Source organism: Dipodomys spectabilis, unplaced genomic scaffold (genome assembly GCF_019054845.1).
Source record: "Dipodomys spectabilis isolate Male_0828 unplaced genomic scaffold, ASM1905484v1 ptg000157l, whole genome shotgun sequence".
NCBI classification, from domain to species: Eukaryota; Metazoa; Chordata; class Mammalia; order Rodentia; family Heteromyidae; genus Dipodomys; species Dipodomys spectabilis.
The window spans coordinates 18,740,493-18,762,039 of NW_024870834.1; the positions used below are offsets into that span (position 1 = coordinate 18,740,493).

General features: G+C 40.4%; 1 protein-coding gene across 3 annotated transcripts in view; it reads right to left on the bottom strand.

The window, feature by feature from the left end:
• Nucleotides 1-21,547, bottom strand: part of Ttll5 (tubulin tyrosine ligase like 5) — a 246,977-nt gene that overhangs the window by 214,364 nt on the left and 11,066 nt on the right. For all 3 annotated transcript variants that reach the window (XM_042692822.1, XM_042692821.1, XM_042692820.1), the window contains exons 4-6: nt 13,495-13,577; nt 8,461-8,567; nt 4,315-4,445 (exon numbers count right to left, since the gene is read on the bottom strand). In XM_042692822.1, coding sequence (XP_042548756.1) covers nt 4,315-4,445; nt 8,461-8,567; nt 13,495-13,577 — 321 coding nt within the window. The remainder of the gene's footprint in view (nt 1-4,314; nt 4,446-8,460; nt 8,568-13,494; nt 13,578-21,547) is intronic.

The following is a 21,547-nucleotide window of genomic DNA, read 5'->3' on the forward strand; positions in this document are numbered from 1 at the left end:
GGGAACAGAGCCCAAGGAGAAGAGCACTAGAGAGATACTCAATCCCCTACGGGCTAGAAGGAAAGAAGGAAGAAAGAAAAGGAAGGAGACAAAGAAAAGGGAAGAAGGAAGGGAAGGAACAGAGGAAGGGTAGAAGAAAGGGAAGGAGAGAGGGAAGGAAGGACCACACAGAATCTAAAGTTCGACTGTATCCTCTAGTTCTATTCACATCTGTGAAATACTGTATATACATGGTTATATGATATTGCATTATAACAGCAAAGGATTAATTAGATACACTCTTACATCTGGGAGGGGGGTTATCAGCAAAATTACTGTTTAAGGCCAGATCACAGAGCACAGTTGCTCATCCCTACAATCTAGCTACCTGAGAAGTGGACATCAAGATCTGGGGTTTTTATTGTAAATGTTTTACTCAACTTACAATACTGAAAACTTAGTTACGTTATTGAAGAGAACTGTAAATGTTACAATCCTTTTAAAATACCAAAATAAAATCTGGGGGGAGGTGTTTCACTCTTGCTATCCCAGCTGCCTGAGAGGTATGTATAGGAGGATCACAGTCTAGGTAAGGTCATATTCAAAACATTTAAAAAAACAACTGAAGATAACAGCATAAGTGATAGAAGACCTGTTTGACAAGTGCAAAGCCCTAAGTTCAAACCCCAGTATTGCCAAAATATAAACAAATCCAAATTTCACAACAAGAAAACTCTTCCTGAAGATTTAATCAGAGAGCAGAACCCTGAACAAGTGGCACAGCCTGACCAGCATCATGGTACGATGAAACCAAGAATCCTCTTCACTATCACACCTTCCCTGTCCCTCCTCTTCTATAGGTTAAGAAGTCCCTGCTGTGGTCTTTAGATGGTAACACTAAGGACTTACCTGGAAATACAGCAGATGCTTCTATTTGCCAGGCCTACATGTGGTGACATTGGGTTATGGCTGCAAAAAATGCTATGCATTCTACTGACCTTCAGAAAGCATTTTTGTTTAAAAAAAAAAAAAAAGTACAATTTAAAAGAGTCTGAGTAGCTAAAAGACAATTCTACTGAAACCCAAATCAGACTTGAGTGGATGGGAGAAAAACTCTTAACTCTAACCACCAAATAAGCACCTCCCCCATCCATTGCTGCAGGGCAGGAGGATTTCAGGAAGGAAAAAATTGCAGAGCTCTGCTAAGTTCAACTTAATAGAGAACTGTTCTTAACTTTAATTTCTCTCTTTTTGGAATTCCACAATAGGAGATGTTCATACCATTTTATGTTGCTGACATAATAGCCAAATCATTTTTATGCCATCGTGTTGGCTTATGATGGTTTGTATTTTACCACTTTTATTAGGTAACAGGCAATTAAATATCACTTGAAGCTGGGCATGGGGTGATTCTTGCCTATAATCCTAGTTACTTGAGAAGCTGAGATCTGAGGATCGTGGTTTGAAGCCAGCTGAGGCAGGAATGTTCATGAAACTCTTTCTTATCTCCCACCAAAAAAGTTGCAAGTAGAGCTGTGGCTCAATTGGTAGAGCATTAGCCTTGAGCAAAAAAGTTCAAGGACAGTACATAGTCTCGGAGTTCAAGCCCCAGGACCCAGCACACACACCTCCATACACACTAAAAAGTCCGTAACTTGAAATAAGAAATAATACTGAATGTCAAACACCTATCAGGTACTGTTCCAAGTGCTCTCCACATATGAACCTACTTAAGCATTCTGACAACACTACCTGTAAGGTCTGTGCTAAGGTACACAGAGGTCTGAATGACCTGGCCAAAGCCACATAACGGCAACAACAACAAAAAATCCTTGCCAGGCCAGCCCTTGCTGGCTCACAACTTTATCCTAGCTACTCAGGAGGTTGATATCTGAGGACCATGGTTTGAAACCAACCCAGGAAAGAAAGTCTGTGAGACTCTTATCTCTAATAAACTATTCAGAAAAAGCCAGAAGTAGTGCTGTGGCTCAAGTGGTAGAGCACTAGCCTTGAGCATAAAGAGGGTCAGGGACAGCAATCAGGCCCTGAGTTCAAGCCCCAGGACTGGGAAAAAAAAAATCCTTGCCAGGAGCTGGTGGCTCACACCTGTAATCCTTAACTACTCAGGAGGTTGAGATCAGGATCCTGGTTCAAAGCCAACTCTGGCAGACAAATCCCAGAGATTCCTATCTCCAATTAACCAGCAAAAAGTTATATGTAGAGGTGTGATTCAAGTCGTACAGAATCAACTTTGAGTGGAAAAAGCTAAGGGAAGGCACTGAGTTTAAGGCCCAGTACTAACATGAACACACACACACACACACACACACACACACACACACACACACACACACACACACACACACTCCTTAACTACAATATGTCAGCCTTGAGTGCACTATAAGTAGGAAATCAATTTTTTACTTTTTTTTTTGCCAGTTACTGCAGTTCGTCCTGAGCCTTGTGCTTGCTTATTTGGCTGGTGCTTACCACTTGAGCCATGCCACTAACATGACTTTTTGCTGGTTATCTTGGAGATGGAATCTCACAAACTGTTCTGCCCAGACTGGCTTGGGACCACAGTCCTCCAGATCTCAACCCCCTGAGTAGTCAGGATTATAGGCATGAGCCCGGTGCCTGACTAAGCTTTGGAGATTTTATTGTTATTGCTGTTACTGTTGCTTTGGTTTTATGGTGATACTGGGCTTTGAACTTAAGATCTCTTGCTTGCTAGGCAGGTATTACCACTTGGGCAAGCCCCTTGATTAATTAATGCTCTAGGTGACCCACTTCAGGGAATTCTGTAGGCCAATGATGAACTAATGATTCCAGCTAGATACAAAATAGTATCTGAGTTCTTTTTTTTTTGTCGGTCGTGGGGCTTGAACTCTGGGCCTGGACGCTGTCCCTCAACTCTTCAGCTCAAGGCGAGCGCTCTACCACTTGAGCTACAGCGCCACTTCCGGTTTTCTAGTGGTTTATTGGAGATAGGAGTCTCACTGCCTCTCCTGCCCAAGCTGGCTTTGAACCACAATCCTCAGATCTCAGAGTAGCTAGGATTACAGGCGTGAGCCACCAGCGCCTGGCCAGTATCTGGGTTCTTTATACACTATTGTTCTCTTCACTCAAACGATGGACAGAATCCAGGTGCCGGTAGCCTGTAATCCTAGCTACTCAGGAGGCTGAGATCTGAGGATCATAGTTCAAAGCCAGCCCAGGCAAGAAAGTCTGTGAGACTCTTACCTCCAATTAACTACCAGAAAACCGATAGTGGCACTGTGGCTGAAGTGGTAGAGCACTAGCCTTGAGCTGAAGCGCTGAGGGACAGCACCCAGGCCCAGCGTTCAAGTCCCACGACAGACCAAAAAAAAAAAAAGATGGACAGAAAGAAACTTTGTCTGTTTTCTGTCTTCCCTAAAACTCCATTCTCACTGGTGATGCTGGAAAGTGGTCAAATGTAAGCAAACACAGTGCTGGACAGTATGGCCTCTGAAACCATACTGACAGTCTGAATCTTAACTGCACAAGTACAAGATGCAGGACTTCAAGAAAGTTTTTAACCAAACTGTTCCTGACCCTTATCTATAAAACTCACTTGAGTAGGGGATCCACTTAAAGCAGTTCCTAAGTGTTCAATCAGTGTCAGCTATTACACAACTACTATATAGACTCTCATTCCTTGTCTACCTTTTCTTGTACCAAGTCTACTGAATGCCTACTATTCCCAGGAGGAGGGCCCAAAATAGCCCAACTCTTAGGCAAGTTTATGAAGAGGCAAAAGAAATAAGAATCCCATTTTAGACCTGGATCTGGGCCATATGTTCCTATGTAACTTTACCAGTAATACCAGCTGACATTTAGATCCCTACTTGGCTCCCATGTGTATTTTTTTATTAGTCTGAACTTAAGGAAAAAGGGTGTGACTAATTAGTACCACCAAACCATACCCTAACATCAAAAGATATATGATACTTGTTCCCAAACAGTATAAATCACACAAGTCTAGAAATCAAGGCAGCAAGAATGTTCTTAAATAGCAAAGGAAAAGGGACAGTAAGAGAAGCACATGCAGTTCGCATGCAGAAATACAAAGTGTGCTTGCTCAGGCACTGACTCTCACTGACAATTAAGCACAAATACTCAACACCAGGCAAACCTGGATGACCCCAATGTAGCCCTTTATATATATATATGCTTACTGTCATCTACTAGACAATCAGAATAAAAGCAGTTTTAAATTTGTGCCTGCAACTGTTTTACTAATGTGAAGCTTCTGAGTTAGATCTGCCCTAAGTTCAGGTGATAGGGCTGGGGTACTCTTGGTCAAGCACTTACTACAAAATTCCGCGTACTCAGCTGGCAAGAGGAAGGTCTGAGGGAGGATGTGGAAAGCCTTGAATCCATGCGTATGCTGCATCCGAATGACGTTTTTGTATAGTCTGTCCTTTCGAGTTAGTTCATAAGACCTACAAACCAAAAATATATTTCCATGTCAGTAAGCTGTGATGCAGAGGTCTTCCTTGTTATTACACTAGTAAGAGTTCATAGTTTGCCATTCTGGAGCAGTTCTAAAGATACTAAGAAGTCTAAATGTATCATTTTGTTATTCCTCAAGGCTTATGAACCATGTCATTAAGTGGGTATTTTTGGTCAGATTTATTAAAATACCATTTATTTATAGTAAAATTTCTCCTTTTGAGTGTATAATTATCAGTTTGGACAAGCACTTACCAGCACAGGTCTAACATCAAAAGTTTCTGGGAATGTGGCTTAGTGGTAGAATGCTTGCCTAGCATGCATGAAACCCTAGGTTCGATTCTTCAGTACCACATAAACAGAAAAAGCCAGAAGTAGCGCTGTGGCTCAAATGGTAGAGTGCTAGCCTTGAGCAAAAGAAGCTCAGGGACAGTGTTCAGGCCTAAGTGCAAGCCCCAGGACTAGCAAAAAAAAAAAAAAAAGTTGCTTCCAGTACCTTGGTAGTCAACTTGTCAATCACCACCAGACCATGGGCAAACATTCATCTTTCTGTTGTTTCCCAAAAAGTCAAGTCAAAGGAATTATGTGGCACATACATTTTTAAGATTGGCTTCTTTCACTGAGTAGGATGCATATGATCTTTACCCTTGTTGCTGCACTTATTTGTATTTTGTCCTTTACCTTACTGGGTAAATAATAATATGACTATTAACACATTCACCAACTGAAGGACATTCAGGTGTTCCCAGTTCGGAGAAATGATGAATAAAGTTGCTATCAGCATTTGCACAGTTTTCTGTGAACACAGCTTTTTTTTTCCAGCTTTTGTGCAAACATTCATTTTTCAACGTGTAAATCTGCTGTTTAGCAAGCTGTATTAGTTATCTATTGTTGAATAACCAATCCCCAAATATAGGATCTTAAAATAACAATGTACATTTGTGATCTCATGTACTGTGGACCAAGAATGTAGAATGACATGGCTGGTTTTGTCTCAGGGCCTCTTCTCAGGTTGTAGACAAGATGTTGGCCTGTGCTGAGGTACTCAGACATAACTGGTAATGGAGGATCTACTACTTCCCAGATGTCTTATTGGTATGGGGATGGCTGCTAGCCAGAGGCCTCAGTTCCTCCCCGTATGAACTCTCTACTTCATGCTTCACCATATGGCCACTGCCGCCTTCTAGATCAAGTGATGTAAGAAAGATGCTGCATATCTGCTATGACCTAGTCTCAAAGTGACACTCTGCCACTTCTGCCACATTCCATTTGATAGAGGCAAGTTGCTAAGTCCAGTAGACACTCAAGAACAGAAAAAATTAGCTCAACTTTTTGAAGGCAGTGTCAAAAAATTTATGGACACATTTTACAATCACCAGATAAGTGTATGTTTAACTTTATTAGAAACTGCCAAATGGTTATTCTGAGAACACTGGAAAAACAGCTCAGTTTCTCCTATGAGGAAATATCAAAGCATTTTTCCTATTTTCTATTCTCAGTTCAACACAATCACTCAACACTTTTGACACCATCTGTAAGAGGGCTTTTCCCCACATACCAGCAAGCAATCCTGCAGCAGACACCTACAGAGTGTAATTCAGGTCAGTTCTGACATTATCTACCTAGAGATGGCATCAGATCCCACAGAAATAGGTTCAGTCCCTCTGACTTTCCCCTCACTTCTGATGCTAATTACAAGACAGTTCTTTACCTGGTTGAACAAGATTCCAAGATCCTCTCTTTGGGTTCAAACAATTTGCCAAAGGAGGTGACAGAACACAGTATAACACTCAGTTACATTTACTGGTTTATTGTAAAAGGTATTACAAAGGATAAGAGGGAACAATACATAGAGTAAGTTATGGGAGAAAAGGTGTAGAATTTCTAGGCCTTCTCCTAACACTCTACCCTCCAGGAATTCCCACATGTCCTTAGGGTTTGTAACAGAAGCTTAATTTGGTAGGCACAACTGATTGGATCACTGGTGATCATTATGACTTTCAGTCCCTTTCCTCTTCATAGAAGTTGAGGAGCAGGCTGGAACACTCAACCCTCCCATTATACTTTAGTCTTTCCTATCAGAAGTCCTCATTCTGAAGCTACCAAGAGGCTGCCGGTCATCAATCAATTCATTAGCAACCAAAGGATACTTGCCACCTTGGAGACTACAAGCTTTAAGAGTTGTAGATCAGGAAACAGAGACTTAGATATAGAAATGTATGTCTCTCTCTCTCTCTCTCTCATAAATATATATATATATATATATATATATATTTTTTTTTTTTTTTTTTTTTTTTAACCAAAGTGACTGTATACCATTTTGTGTTCCCACCAGCAACTCAGTCTGGCTAGCACTTGGTTTTTATGTTTTATGTTTTAACAGATAGATAGATAGATAGATAGACAGACAGACAGACAGACAGACAGACAGACAGATAGGTAGATGTAGATGTAGATATAGGTATATATCTTACACAGCTTTGATCTGGATTCCACTAGAACCTAATGACATTGAGCATCTTTACAAAACCTTAATTTGTCATAGGTATATCTTCTTTGCAGTATCCACTCAAATCTTTTGCTCATTTTGAAAAATAGGGTTGCTTACTTATTGAGAGTCAATTGTATACTTTGAATTGAAATTCTTCATCACAGATACATTTTACAAATGTATTCTCCAGCTTTTAGTTTGCTTTTCCTGTTTCTTAACTATGTCTTCAGAATGCCTGTCTAGGAAGTACAAGGCCCTAAATTCAATCCCCAATATTACCTCTAGACATGTAGGATACACATACACATTTAATGATTAAAAACTACATTGTTTCAATTTTGTTAAAAGCAAAGAAATGGAATACCATCATACAAGGAGGATTTGTTAGGCTGTGACTAGAATTAGACAACAGTATTTTTAGTCCTTTGCTTGGAATCTTGGAAATTTTTATGCCCAGGGGCAATGAGTCATATTAAAATACTAGGTGGGTCATTATTTCATGAAGGTAAAAAAAAGCAGTAACTGAAAGGGAAAGTGAGGAAGGAGAATTCATTCCTATGAGGTGTTGTCAATAAGCTCATATTCAGGAAAGAATTGTCTCCTTTAAAATCATCAGCATCAAGCCAGGCGCCTGTAATGCTAGCTATTCAGGAGGCTGAGATCTGAGGATTGTGGATCAAAGCCAGCCTGGATAGGAAAGTCTGTGAAATCAATAAACTACTCAAAAAAGTTGAAAGTGGCACTGTGGCTCAAGTGGTAGCCTTGAGCAAACAAAGCTCAGGGACAGAGCCCAAACCCAGAGCCCCAGAACCAGGAAGAAAAAAAAAAAAAAAAAAAAAAAAGCATCTTCACTGTCAGGGAAAAGGTTTCCTGGAACTCTATTCAGAAAGCTCCTGTCTGGCCGGGCACTGGTGGCTCATGCCTGTAATCCTAGCTACTCAGGAGGCTGAGATCTGAGGATAGCGGTTCAAAGCCAGCCCGGGCAGGAGAGACCGTGAGACTCCTATCTCTAATAAACCACCAAAAAACCGGAAGTGGCGCTGTAGCTCAAGTGGTAGAGCGCTCGCCTTGAGCTGAAGAGTTGAGGGACAGCGCCCAGGCCCAGAGTTCAAGCCCCACGACCGACCAAAAAAAAAAAAAAAAAGAAAGTTCCTGTCTGGCCAAGAAGTTCCAATGTTTCTCCTACATCCTACAGTAGTTTCAAGATTTCAAGTCTTACACTGAGGTCTTTGATACATTTTGAATTGATACTAGTACATGGTGACAGCTATGGACCCAGTTTCCATTTTCTGTGTGTAGATACCCAGTTTTCTCAAAACCATTTGTTGAAAGGGCTCTTTTTCCATCCTATGTTTTTGGCTCCCAAATATTAGATGACTGTAGGTCTGCAAGTTTCTTTCTGGCTCTTCTATTTTGTTCCATGGTCTTCAGTTCTATCTTGTGCCAGTACCAATATTAACTATTGTTACTGACTAGATATACCAATATCAGCAAAGTAGCTACAAGAGTATTACCTGGGAAAGTGATTAACCTTTTGTGCTTCAGAGAGGGTGCGAAGTAAGAAGGGCTTCAGGTGGGATCCTGTCCACATCAGATTATAGTCTGTGCTGCTTGGGTGAACCTGAGGGCAGGCAGAAATTCAAAAGACAAGAAACCATCAGAGACAGCCGTTTCTAGGAAAAACAATACAGAGAAAGTCCTAGCAATTGTTCATTCAAAAGACTCACAACAGTAGCCTAATAAGTATGGGAACCTAATGAGACAGAAAAAAGTTTCACAGCACAGAAGACAATGTTTGAAAAATACGTAAGTTCCTACAATAGATGAGTGGATCCAAAAAATGTTGTATCTATACACAATGGAATTTTGCATAGACATTAGAAAAAATATTATGTCATTTACAGGGAAATGGATGGACCTAGAACAAATTATGTTAAATGAGGTAAATCAAACTTAGAGAGACTAACAGTGCATGTTTTCTCTCATATGTGGAAATCAGATCTAAAACACACAGGGACGTGATAAAATATACAGGACTCTAGGCATGCACACACAGTGAGACCAAAGGAAGATACTCTTAGGGGAAGAACACAAAGGCTCAATGCCTATATGCATCTGATCATATAAAATAATATTTATCAAAATGAACACCAGAAAATGGAAACAAGTTTTTTTTTGTTGTTGTTGTTGTTATTTTGTCTTGTTGGTATGGTTATCTATCTTTGGGAGGGCAAGAAGAAGAACAGAAATGGAGGGACAAAGGGTGAACAAATGCAGCAGTGGTACTCTAACTAGACAGTATGTTGAAAATAATCTATACAACTTGTGGGAAGGAAAAACCAAGAAAGAGTGGGGGAAAGGGTAACACTGTCCAAAAAGAAATGTACTCTCAGAAGTGGTGCTATGGCTCAAGTGATAGAGCGCTCGACTTGAGCTGAAGAGCACAGGGACAGCGCCCAAGCACAGAGGTCAAGCCCCACAACTGACCAAAAAGAAAACAAAAAAAATTTTTTTTTTTAAAATGTATTCTCTGCCTGATTTATATAACTGAAATCTTCTGTAATTAGCTTTATAATAATAAAAGATAAATATTTTTTAAAGTACACAACTTAAAAATATAAGGAAGTTGGGTAAATCCTAAATGCAAAAAAAAATAAAATTAACCCTTCTATAGATGTTGATATCTTTTTTTTGTTCAAGACTAGAACTTGAAGTCTGGGAAGGAGGCTCAGTGGGAAAGTTCTTGCCTTGCATGCATGAGGCCCTGGGTTCGATTCCCCAGCACCACATAAGCAGAAAAAGCCGGAAGTGGTGCTGTGACTCAAGTGGTAGAGCACTCGCCTTGAGCTGAAGAGCTGAGGGACGGTGCCCAGGCCCAGAGTTCAGGCCCCACGACCAACAACAACAACAAAAGACTAGAACTTGAACTTGGTATCTGATGCTTTTGCTCACTGGCTGTGCTCTACCCCGAGCCACACCTCCAACCCTGATACTTTTTAATTCTTTTGGATATCAAAATATAAGATCAGGACCCAACTGCAAAATTGCTTTCTCAGACCTAGCTTCTTTGCAGATACTCAGTATGAAGTGTTCATCAGATACATGATTTTTGCTGGGCGCCAGTGGCTCATGCCTGTAATCCTAGATACTCAGGAGGCTGAAATCTGAGGATCATGGTTCAAAGCCAGCCTGGGCAGGAAAATCTGTGAGACTCTTATCTCTAATAAACCACTCAGAAAATCGGAAGTGGTGCTCTGGCTCAAGTGGTAGAGTGCTAGCCTTGAGATGAAGAGCTAAGGGACAATGCCCAGGCCCAGAGTTCAAGCCCCACAACCGACAAAAAATAAATAAATAAAACCAGATACATGATTTTAGATTAACCAAGTTATTTTATTTGTTGATTTGTTAGAATATACTTGTCCATTCATTAAGAATTATATACTGTGCCTGGAGTATGTTAGAATCATGGAATGTGCTGAAGGTTTTTAAAAAAAGAAGACAGGATATAATATACATATCTATATATACGTATATATATAAATCATCTGCAGTTCTTGATTATAGGCATTCTAACTGGGGGGAGGTAGAATCGCAATGTTGTTTTGATTTGCATTTTTTTTTTTTTTTTTTGGGTCCGGTTGTGGGGCCTGAACTCGGGCCTGGGCACTGTCCCTCAGCTCTTCAGTTCAAGGTTAGCACTCTACCACTTGAGCCACAGCGCCACTTCCAGCTTTTTTCTTTTTGCTTATGTGTTGCTGAGGAATCGAACTCAGGGCCTCAGGCATGCAAGGCAAGCACTCTACCACTGAGCCACCTTCCCAGCCCCTGATTTGCATTTCTTTTATGGCTAGAGAGGCTGAGCATTTCTTCATGAGTCTATTGGCCATCCTTATTTCTTCTTCAGCAAAGTTTCTCTTTAAGTCTTTAGCCCATTTATTTATTGGGCAGTTGTTTCTTGAGGATTTTTAATTTTTTGAGTTCCAAGTATATTTTAGATATGAGACCCTTGTCCATTGTATGGCTAGTGAAAATCTTCTCCCAATCTGTGGGCTTTCTATTGATGTTGCTAGCTATGTTCTTTGCCATGCAGAAGCTCTGCAGTTTCATGCAATCCCATTTGTCCAACCTTTCTTTGATTTGTTGTGTTTCTGGGTCTCTATTAAGAAAATTTCAGCCTGTACCAAGGAGACCTAGGGTTTCTCCTATTCCATCCTGTAATGTTTTCAGGGTGTTTGCTTTGACTCCAAAGTCTCTGATACATTTGGAGTTGATTCTGGTGCAGGGTGATATATAAGGATCTAGCTTTAGTTTTCTACAGGTGATTAACCAATTTTACCAGCACCATTTACTGAAGAGGCTGTCTTTCTTCCATACTATTTTAACAGTTGCTGGAAGGGATGTGGCCAGAAGGGAACCCTACTGCATTGTTGGTGGGAGTGTAAACTTGTTCAACCATTTTGGAAAGTAGTATCCACGTTCCTCAAAAGACTCCACATAGAGTTCCCCTATGACCCAAATACGACCATACTAAAGCTACCAGCACAACTATGTTTATTGCAGCATTATTTACCATAGCTAAGCTATAAAACTAACCCAGATGCCCCTCAGTAGATGAATGGATCAAGAAAATGTGGTACACAGACACACACACACACACACACATACACACACACACACACATACATACACACACACACACACACACACACACACACACACACACGCTGAAATTCTATGCGTCCATCAGAAAGAATAACATCACCCCTTTGTTAGGAAATGGAAAGACTTGGAAAAAATTATATTAAGTGAGGTAAGCCAGACCCAAAGAAACATAGGTCCCATGGTTTCCTTATTCGCAATAACTAGTATATGTCTGGGACAAGCAGAAAAGGTCAGATAAGATGGTGTTAAGCAAAATGAACCCCAAGATAGGGACACAAGTGTTTTTTCTTGCTTGCTATTGTTTCTAATGTATTTATAAGGTACCATGTGATTTTTTTTTTGTTGCTTTATATGTCCCTCCCCCACGGTATAACCCCTGTTTTCACTGTATTTGATGCTGGTATAATTGGGGAGGGGAAGGGAAAAATAGGGATACAAGTTGACCCATTGCAACAATGAGAAGTATAAGATGCTATGTAGAAAAATGAACTTTACAATTTAGGTGGGGGTGGGGGGTAGTTGAGGATCTGGAAGGGAAAGGATGGTAGGAGAAAAAACAAAGGAGATGGCAACAATGCTTGATAAGAAGTGTACTCATGGGCTGGGAAGGTGGCTCAGTGGTAGACCGCTTGCCTTGCATGCATGAGGCCCTGGGTTCGATTCCTCAGCACCACATAAGCAAAAAGAAAAAAGCTGGAAGTGGCACTGTGGCTCAAGTGGTAGAGCGCTAGTCTTGAACTGAAGAGCTGAGGGACAGCGCCCAGGCCCAGAGTTCAGGCCCCACGACCGGACCCGAAAAAATAAAAAAAAGAAGTGTACTCATTACCTTGCTCATGTAACTGTAACCCCTCTGTACAGTATTTTCACAATAAAAAACTTATTTTAAAAAAAGATCATCTACAAAATGTCTCCTACAAATATCAACCTAGTATAATGAGTTAGCAACTAGATTTTTCTTCAACAGCCTCAAAGCTCTGCCTATCTTCTTTTGTAATGACACCTCAATTTTCTGAGTGGGAATGACTATTGATTTTAGAGGCCTGCTAATCACCCATCCACCCTCTCCCATAAGGAGTGAATCTGTGATTCAAGCTAATCCAATCATTCTATTTCCAGAGGAAGACACAGGACAGAGAGTCCAGACCAATAACTCCCAGGCTAGTAACTTGAGGAAATGATCTAATGACTCCTGACCTAAATCCCAAAGGCTGTCCTGGCCTCTCTCCTTCCAAAGACCTAACTTCTCAGTTTATCTCTGAACCTGACTCTGCTAGACACCCTCTGTACCTTTTTCCTACAAGTCCTTTTGGCATAAGTTACACAGAGCTCATTTCTGTTGCTTGTACTCAAAGAACCTCAAGTGAGTACTAGACAATTCCTTATGAGAAACTCTCCCTCTGGCCTAAGTTTTTTGAGTTTTTTTGTTTTGTTTTTTTGTCAGTAGTGGGGCTGGGCACTGTCCCTCAGCTCTTCAGCTCAAGGTGAGTGCTCTACCACTTGGGCCATAGTGCCACTTACGGTTTTCTGGTGGTTAATTGGAGATAACAGTCTCACGGGCTTTCCTGCCCGGGGTGACTTTGAACCATGATCTTCAGATCTCAACCTCCTGAGTAGATAGGATTACAGGCATGAGCCACCGGTGCCCAGAGAGCTTAGGCTCTCTGGCCTAAGTTTAAGGGAACAGAAAAAAAATCTTTCGGAAATGCTTTTCCATATATCATAAGCAAGGAGAAACTATACTACTCAGAAATACTACTCAGTTCTGCATTATCATGAAGCACTGGTTCCATATAATGTCTACAGCTGTCACTGTTAACTGATAAAGTTAGGTAGCTATAATTTTTAGCTTTTGAGCAGACCAAATGAGGAAGTGAAAATAAGCTTACTTCATGAAATCCATGGGCTGTCAGAATACTGCGTACCAGGCGACTGTCTGTTCGCACAATCTTATAAGACAAATGATAACGTTCTAAAGAAAAACACAGAATTAAATTCAGTAAACTCAGCATTAACTTTAAGAACAAAAATAAGCTATAAATGGTTAATTATAGTTGCTTAATAACAGATGCTAAATTATAGTTAGTAACATTATACTGCTACCCTTCAACAACATATAAATTGAGGATACTTGGAATAGACTGAGTTGTTTTCAGTTAACATTTTTAAAAAACTGCATCTTTGTTTTTATTAGTTTCTAATTAATATTTAAGGTCTTCCATGAGAAATGTGGGTAACAAAACAGATGGAATTAACACAGCAAGGATACAAGCATTATAATATCACTTTACAGTGGTTTACAATTACTGTATGTCAACATAATCTTGCAGTGCTTACAAATTATAGTAGTTAAAAACCCTTCCACTAGGTGGCATTATTTACTGCACTGAATTTTTTTAAAGCACACATATCATAAATCTATTTTTTAATTTTTAATATTCCAATTCAATTGATTTCCTTCATATAGTTTTTTCAACTTGAAAACATTTTCTTAGCTAGGCACTGGTGATGCACACCTATACTAGCTACTCAGAGGAGGCTGAAATCTGAGGGTCATAGTTCCAAACCAGCAGGCTTTGAAACTGTCCTTGAGACTTTTTAATTCACCAATCCATGATCTGTCCACAAGAGCCTTATCTCCAATTTACGCAAAAAAGATCCAAAAGTGGGCTGGGATGTAGCTCAGTGGCAAAGCGCTTGCCTAGCAAGTGCAACGTCTTGGGTTCCATCCCCAGTACCAAAAAAGAAAAGCCAAAAAAAAAAAAAAAAGATCCAGAAGTGGAGCTATGGCTCAAGCAATAGGGGCCATCTTTGAGTAAAAAGACTAAGGGACAGTAACCAGGCCCTGAGTTCAAGCCCTAGTACCAGCACAAAATAAAACATAACCTTGGGAAGAAGCCATTAGGGTTCTCCAGACACCAATGAAATGAGGTCCACCGTACCCAAAGATTAGGATCCTTGCTGTGCACAGCACTCTGTCCTGGAATGCTGTTGACCAGTATTTCTCAGGCCACAAATTACAGCACATTTTAGGCCAAATTCTTCATTATGCTGTAAGTAATACTGGATTCATTGCTAAACTTTTGAAATTGGAAGAATTCACAGAAAAATCTAAAGTCTCATACTTATCCTGAAAAACCAGGCACTCTTGGGATCTCTTCTCTCCAATAGTAAGACCAACTGAGGCCCACGCCCTCAGCATGGTACCTGGACTGCTATCCTATGCACATTTCTGTCCAGGCTCCTGAGGGCCATGTTTGTGACAAGAGTCTATAATTATGTGAAATTCCAATATATCCCCAAAGGATAACATTTACTTTGGCCTATTAAATCAAATCTCTTTCTATGTATGTATCACTATAAACGGAGAAGGTAACTTTTTAAAGGACTCAATCCATTCTAAAATTTTTCTGGGTTGTTTTTTTTGGGATGTTAGACAACCACTCTACCACTTGAGCCACATCCCTATCTCCAGTACTGAATAATTTTTGAATGAGAATAGTTCAGACCCAGTAGTCTGCCTCTATCCCAAAGACAGCCCTTTCATTTTATGAATTTATTTGTGCTGCTCCCTACATAGCTTTGGCAGGGACACCAGGCACAGCAGATATACAAAGACTAACAGGACAAGCCTGATAGTCCACACTCGTTGTGGCAAGCTTACAAAGCCCAGTTCCAGGCTATTCCCAATGATCCATCATTACTAAGTTGTCTCCGCAATATCAGTATAAGGAAAGAGGTACAGGTCCTATATGTTTATTTCAGACCAGAATACAATGTAGGAACAGTATAGATGGAAGATACATTATGATTCCAAGTTGGGGAGGGAAAGCACCAAATAGGTTATGCCAAGAGAGATAAATACTCAAAAATTGATTGGTAACAGGTTATAAGGAGCTTAAAGGGCCTCCTGACAGCCAAGTTTGAGGCAATTTTAATATAAAAATGCAAGGAAACATAGATTATGATGCAATTACAAAAGAATCCATGCTGATAAGAAAGTGAGAAGGTATAGTGCTTTCCATTTGTTACTATAATAAATTATCCTTGAAGGGTTAAAATCTTGAGGCAGTGACCACTTGTTGCTTGTTTAAGATCAGCAAATTCTGTCTAGCAGAGCAACACGTGGTAGTAATCCAAACACCTGGTTGGTTCTGTGCCTTTATAGCCCTGCAAATCTTTAGCTCGGGGCTCTCCTCCTAGGCTCTGCTGTGTCAGAGTGTAGGACGAGGCCCGAGCTGCAGCCCGTTTAAATAAAACCTTAAAACAGCTGTAGAGTCTGACTCTCGGTGGTCTTCTTGGTGGGGGTCCTGCGACCTGGGCACAGCAATCCTGTCTGGCAACTTAAACACAAATGTACATTATTACAACTGTGGAGGTCACGAGTCCAACACAGGTTTTGCTAGGCTAAGGTCAAGGCCCTGGCAGGCTGTACTCCCTTCTGTATGCTTGGGTCAGATTTGGTTCCTCTTCTTTTCCAGCTTCTACTGACTACACCAATTCTATAGTTTATGGTTCTCTCCCACTGTCTTCAAAGGCATTAAGGGCATGTCTAGTCTTTTATATTACAGCACTCTGGCCTCCTCTACCTCCTTCTTCCATTTTAAAGAGCCCTGTAATTCTATGATATTGGGCAATCTATTTTAAAGTAATTGATTTAGCAACTTGAATTCCCCTTTGCCATGTAAGGTAAAATATCCCAGAGACTAGGACATCCACACACTGGATTACCTCAGCCCACCTTCTGGCCCACAGAAGTTCACATCCTTCTCATTTCAACCTACTCCAGCACCCCTATCAACTCAACCCAAATCTAAAATCTCATCTAAATTTATCAAATCCAAAGAGCCAAATCTCTTAGATCAAGCAAAGGTGAAGACTCTGGATGTGACTCACCCTGGGGCAAAACGGCTCTCTATGTACCTGCAAAATGCAAACAAGTTATTTGCTCCCAAAATACAATATACAGAACTCCAGCCACAAGTATCTGGTCCAAAATAGGAGAAAACTAAAGGAAGAAAGGGAGCTGTAGATCTTAATAATTTGAAAATATAGCTAGGCTAACTCTATCAGGTTTTAAGGCCTTAGAATAATGTTATGTGATCCACAGGTATGGCCCCTAGGACCCAAACTCCAGCTTTGGAGTGGTTTTGTCATCTTATTTCTTGCCCGCAGAATTTGGAGGTCCAACAGCTTTCTTCCACATTATCCTTGGGCTGTGTCTTTCAGTCTAAACTGGCAGTGTGTTTGCTGGTCTAACATTCTGAAGAATCTTGCAGGTCCTTTGTATACTGGTTCACTCCTTTATGTAAGAGTCCCTTTGACCTGTAACATCCTAAGAAGAAAGCACCTTCCACAGAATTTCCCTATTGATTTCATTTCTAGGCTCTCCTTCTTTGCTTATGGTCCTCTTTCTCCTTCCTCAACATAAAAGTAGCAACCTAATCCCTCTCACAACACATCACTGATTCCTCCTCTTCCTTTCTTTTTAGAAAGGGAGACTACTGCTTACCACAGAGGGAAGGTATTTTGCAGAAAATCTAGCCAGTAAATGTAGAAGGAAAGAGAAAAATAGAAAATCACCACAGACAAGTATGAGTAGATACCAACAGATAAAAGACTATCAGAGAACAGGATGCTCAAACATACCAAATTCCAGAAAATTCATGTAACACAGGAATAAATGCACTTTCACAAAGAAGCAATATGCTGAACATTATCTTTAAATAATGCAGCTAGTAATACAAAATAATGACACAATGTAGTCCCAAAATTGACATACAGGGAAGAACACAGCTTCATTAAGAAATATTCCCACTCAAATTCAAAATTCAAATCCAAATGTGGGAACTGATAAAGATATCGATTAAACTAGTCTGGACTCTGAAATAAATTTGAAGTCTGAGAGATAAAGCAGACTAATGAACTACAACAATTAAATGTAATCTTTGATCACATCTTAGAAAAACAAACCAAAATAGCTACAGAGGACAAAAAGGGAACAGGAGAAAAACTGTGCAGGCCCTGTGGATGAGACAACAGCGTTTAACCACCAACAGCTTACTGCAGGGCTAGAGAAGACGCCCTTGTTCTCAAGAGATGTGTGCTGAATAATGAATTGGGCTAGGGAGGATTTCAGCCAATTCAGAAACACAGAGAGAACCTAGAGAGAATATACATGGGTTCAATGTATTATACTTCCAACTTGCCTGAAGGTGTTCTGTTTGCTTGTTTTGTACATGTCCAGGCTTGAACTCAGGGCCTGGGCACAGTCCCTGAGCTTTTTTTTGCTCAAGGCTAGCACTCTACCACTTGAGTCACTTTACAGTTCACGTTTTGGGGGGCACTTAACTGGCGGTAAGAGCCTCATGGACTTTGTTGCCCACACTGGCTTTGAACTCTGATCCTCAGATCTCAACCTCCTGAGTAGCTAAGATTATAAGTGTGAGCCCCCAACACCCAACTTTGCCTGAATTTCTTGTTTATTTAAATAAAAATGTTTAGAAAAATGAAAGAAAACTAGGATCTTCCATTATGCTATGATCACTCATATCTCTACTTCTGCCAACTACAAAGTCCCTGTTGAAAGCAGGTTCTGAGTGCTTGCCTCTCCATGTCAACCCTCAGGAAGGTGGTTGGTAAGGTGTACGGGAAAAACATACTGATTACTTGACGACTGGGAGAAAAGAGGAGTAAGAAAAGGAGTAGAGCCAGGTTCAGGCTTGCTTGCACTACTTTCTGCCTGTCATCTTTTTCTGTTTTTTCTTTCTTTTTATTTTTTAGCTGTATGGGGGATTGAACTCAGAGCCCGTATCACTTGAGCCAAGCCTCAGTCCTCTTTGCTTTTAGTTGTTTTTGACTCCTATCTGGGTCAGTTTGGCCTCAGACCCTAATTCTCCTACCTTTGTCTCACAAGTACCTGAGATTACTTAAGATGTACCACCACACCTGGCTCTATATGTACTTTTCAATAAGTTATATAATTTTTCTACCCTCTATTTTTCCCCTGTAAAAATGCAGAGGATAATACGAGTACTTACCTTATATAAATCTTTAGAACAGATGTTGCTACTTAGTAAAAATGATTTTATATAATAAATAACTATATACTAAGCTAAGCATTGATGGCTCAAGCCTGTAATCCTAACTTAGGAGGTTGAAATCTGAGGATCAAGGTTCGAAGCCAGTCAGGGCAGAAAAGTCCCCATGAAATTCTTATCTTAACCACACAAAACTGGAATTGGAGCTATAGCTCAAAGTGGTAGAACACTAGCCTTGAGTGAAAGAGCTGAAGGTCAGCACCTAGGCCCTGAGATCAAGCCCCAAGACTGACAAAAAAATAAAATAAAAAATTATATAGTAAAATAGTTATTAATGCTTAGCATCACACAGTATCACATAAGTATACAGACATAAATAGATAGACGTATATGTGTACATATGTGTGAGTGTATCAGGGCTTGAACTCAAGGCTTGAATTCTTGCTTAACTTTTCACTTACACCAATGTTCTACCACTTTAGCCATGCCTCCAGTCAAGCATTCTGTGCTAGTTAATTGGAGATAAAGGACTTTTCTGTGTGGTCTGGCTTCAACCACTTAGCCTGATTATCTAGAATTATAGGTATGGCAAGCACCTGGTCCATAAATTAATATGTATTAATTTATATCAATCCATATACATATATATTCATTCTCCTCAACTGGGTATGGTATTACATACCTGAAATTCCAGCATATCCTGCCTCAGGAGCCAGAAACAGAAAGATTCTGAGTTCAAGGCCAGCCTGGGCTAGTAGTAGGGTTAGAACTCAGGGCCTAAGTTTGCTTGTTCCACTAGGGTTCTATCTCTTGAGATACACATCCAGCCCTGCTTGTTTTCAAGTTACTTTGGAGATAGAGCCTTGTAGACTTTTCTATTCTTCTATTTTTTCTTCTATTCTTCCAAATAAGAAATAAATGTCCACTGTACTTGGTAACAGACTTCTCAGAAGTAGCGAATATGAGTACGTAAGGAGCAAGCAGTGATCACTTTCTAATAATATATACCGTCTAACAGTCATTCAACCCATATTCATTCAATGTGTTCCAAAAGGAGAGTGCAGGAAGGAAGAGTGAAATAGAATGCAACCATTACTGCTGGAGACTTTTAATTCCCAGTCAGACTTTTCATGCAATAATGTTGGTTAATAGTATATAATAATACATTTTAGTCCAGAGGTTATAAACTGGTGACTAAAGAGGAGACCCAGCCTACAGATAGAAAAGTCTTTCTGGGATGGGAAGGTGGCTCAGTAGTAGAGTGCTTGCCTTGCATGCCTGAGGCCCTGGGTTCGATTCCTCAGCACCACATAAGCAAAAAGAAAAAAGCCGGAAGTGGCGCTGTGGCTCAAGTGGTAGAGCGCTAGCCTTGAGCTGAAGAGCTGAGGGACAGTGCCCAGGCCCAGAGTTCAGGCCCCATGACCCGACCCAAAAAAAGAAAGAAAGAAAGAAAGAAAGAAAGAAAAGTCTTTCTGACATTTATAGTATTTTATATAAGTCTGAATTCATAATTAGTTTTGAAAAGTATAAGAATTCACTTAAACCTAAATTTCTAAGGTTCTCTTGGAAAAACCTGGCAACCTTAGTGTGATGGTTACATTTTTCTTTCCCCCTGGGCGTTGTCCATGTGCTTCTTTTGCTCAAGGCTAGAATTCTACTACGTGAACCACAGCGCACTTCTGGCTTTTTCTGAGTAGTTTATTGGAGATAAGAGTCTTATAGACTTTCCTGCCTGGGTTGGCTTCAAACTATAGTCTTCAAATCTCAGCCTCCCAAGTAGCTAAGATTACAGGTGTGAATTACCAATGTCCGCTTGTGATGGTTAATTTAATGGACCAACTTAACTGGGCCATGGAATACCCAGACATATGGTTATTTCTGTGCCTCTCCAAATGAGATTAACATTTGAATTTGTGAGGTGTGTGTAAAGCAGATTAACCTCCCCAAGGAGGGTGGGCATCATTCATTCCATTGAGAGAGAGAGAGAGAGTGTGTGTGTGTGCATTCATTCCATTGAGAGAGAGAGAGAGAGAGAGAGAGTGTGTGTGTGTGTGTGTGTGTGTGTGTGTGTGTAAAATATTTAACTCTGTGTCTCTAAGAGCCTAGCCCTGGACTTGAACTTCTGCTGTAAACTGAACCTACCAAATTGCCCAAGAAAGGACCTCTTTACCCTTTATTTTCTTCCATATAAATATAAGAGACCAAGAGCCAGTAGCTCATGAGTGTAATCTTAGCTACTTAGAATGTTAAAATCTGAGGATTGAAGTTTGAAGCCAGCCTAGGTAGGAAATTCTATGAGAATCATATCTCTAATAAACTAGCAAAAAGTGGGGCTGTGGCTCAAGTAGTAGAGTGTTAGCCTTAAGCAAAAATGTTCCAGGACAGTGCTCACTCCCACAATTCAAGCCCAAAAACTAGCACGCAAGTGAATGTGCACACGTGCACAAACGCGCGCACACACACACACACACACACACACACACACACACACACACACACGAATGAGACAAAAGGCAGGACACCACCTTCAATATTAGCTACCAGCCAAAGATTCTTTTTCTAAGCCTGTGAACAAGTACTGTATCACTACCTCTTCCCCAACCAATCACATGTACCCTAGGAGGCAAACTAAAGTGCTAGATTTGGCAAGTCCCAGGTTGAATGCCAAAAATGTGGCTACCAGCAGACAAAGGTACCCAGGGAGCAGTGAAAGCGCCCAATGATTTAGATAAAAATAGCATGGGAGTGGTTAGGGATTTAGCTCAGTGGAAAATACTTGCCTAGTAAGTTCAAGGCTATGAGTTCAGTCCCCAGCAGTGGGAAAAAAAATAGCATAGTGAATCAGAATGAAGCTAAAAGTGACCCACTTGATTTTTAGAATATAGGAGTAACTACTTCAATG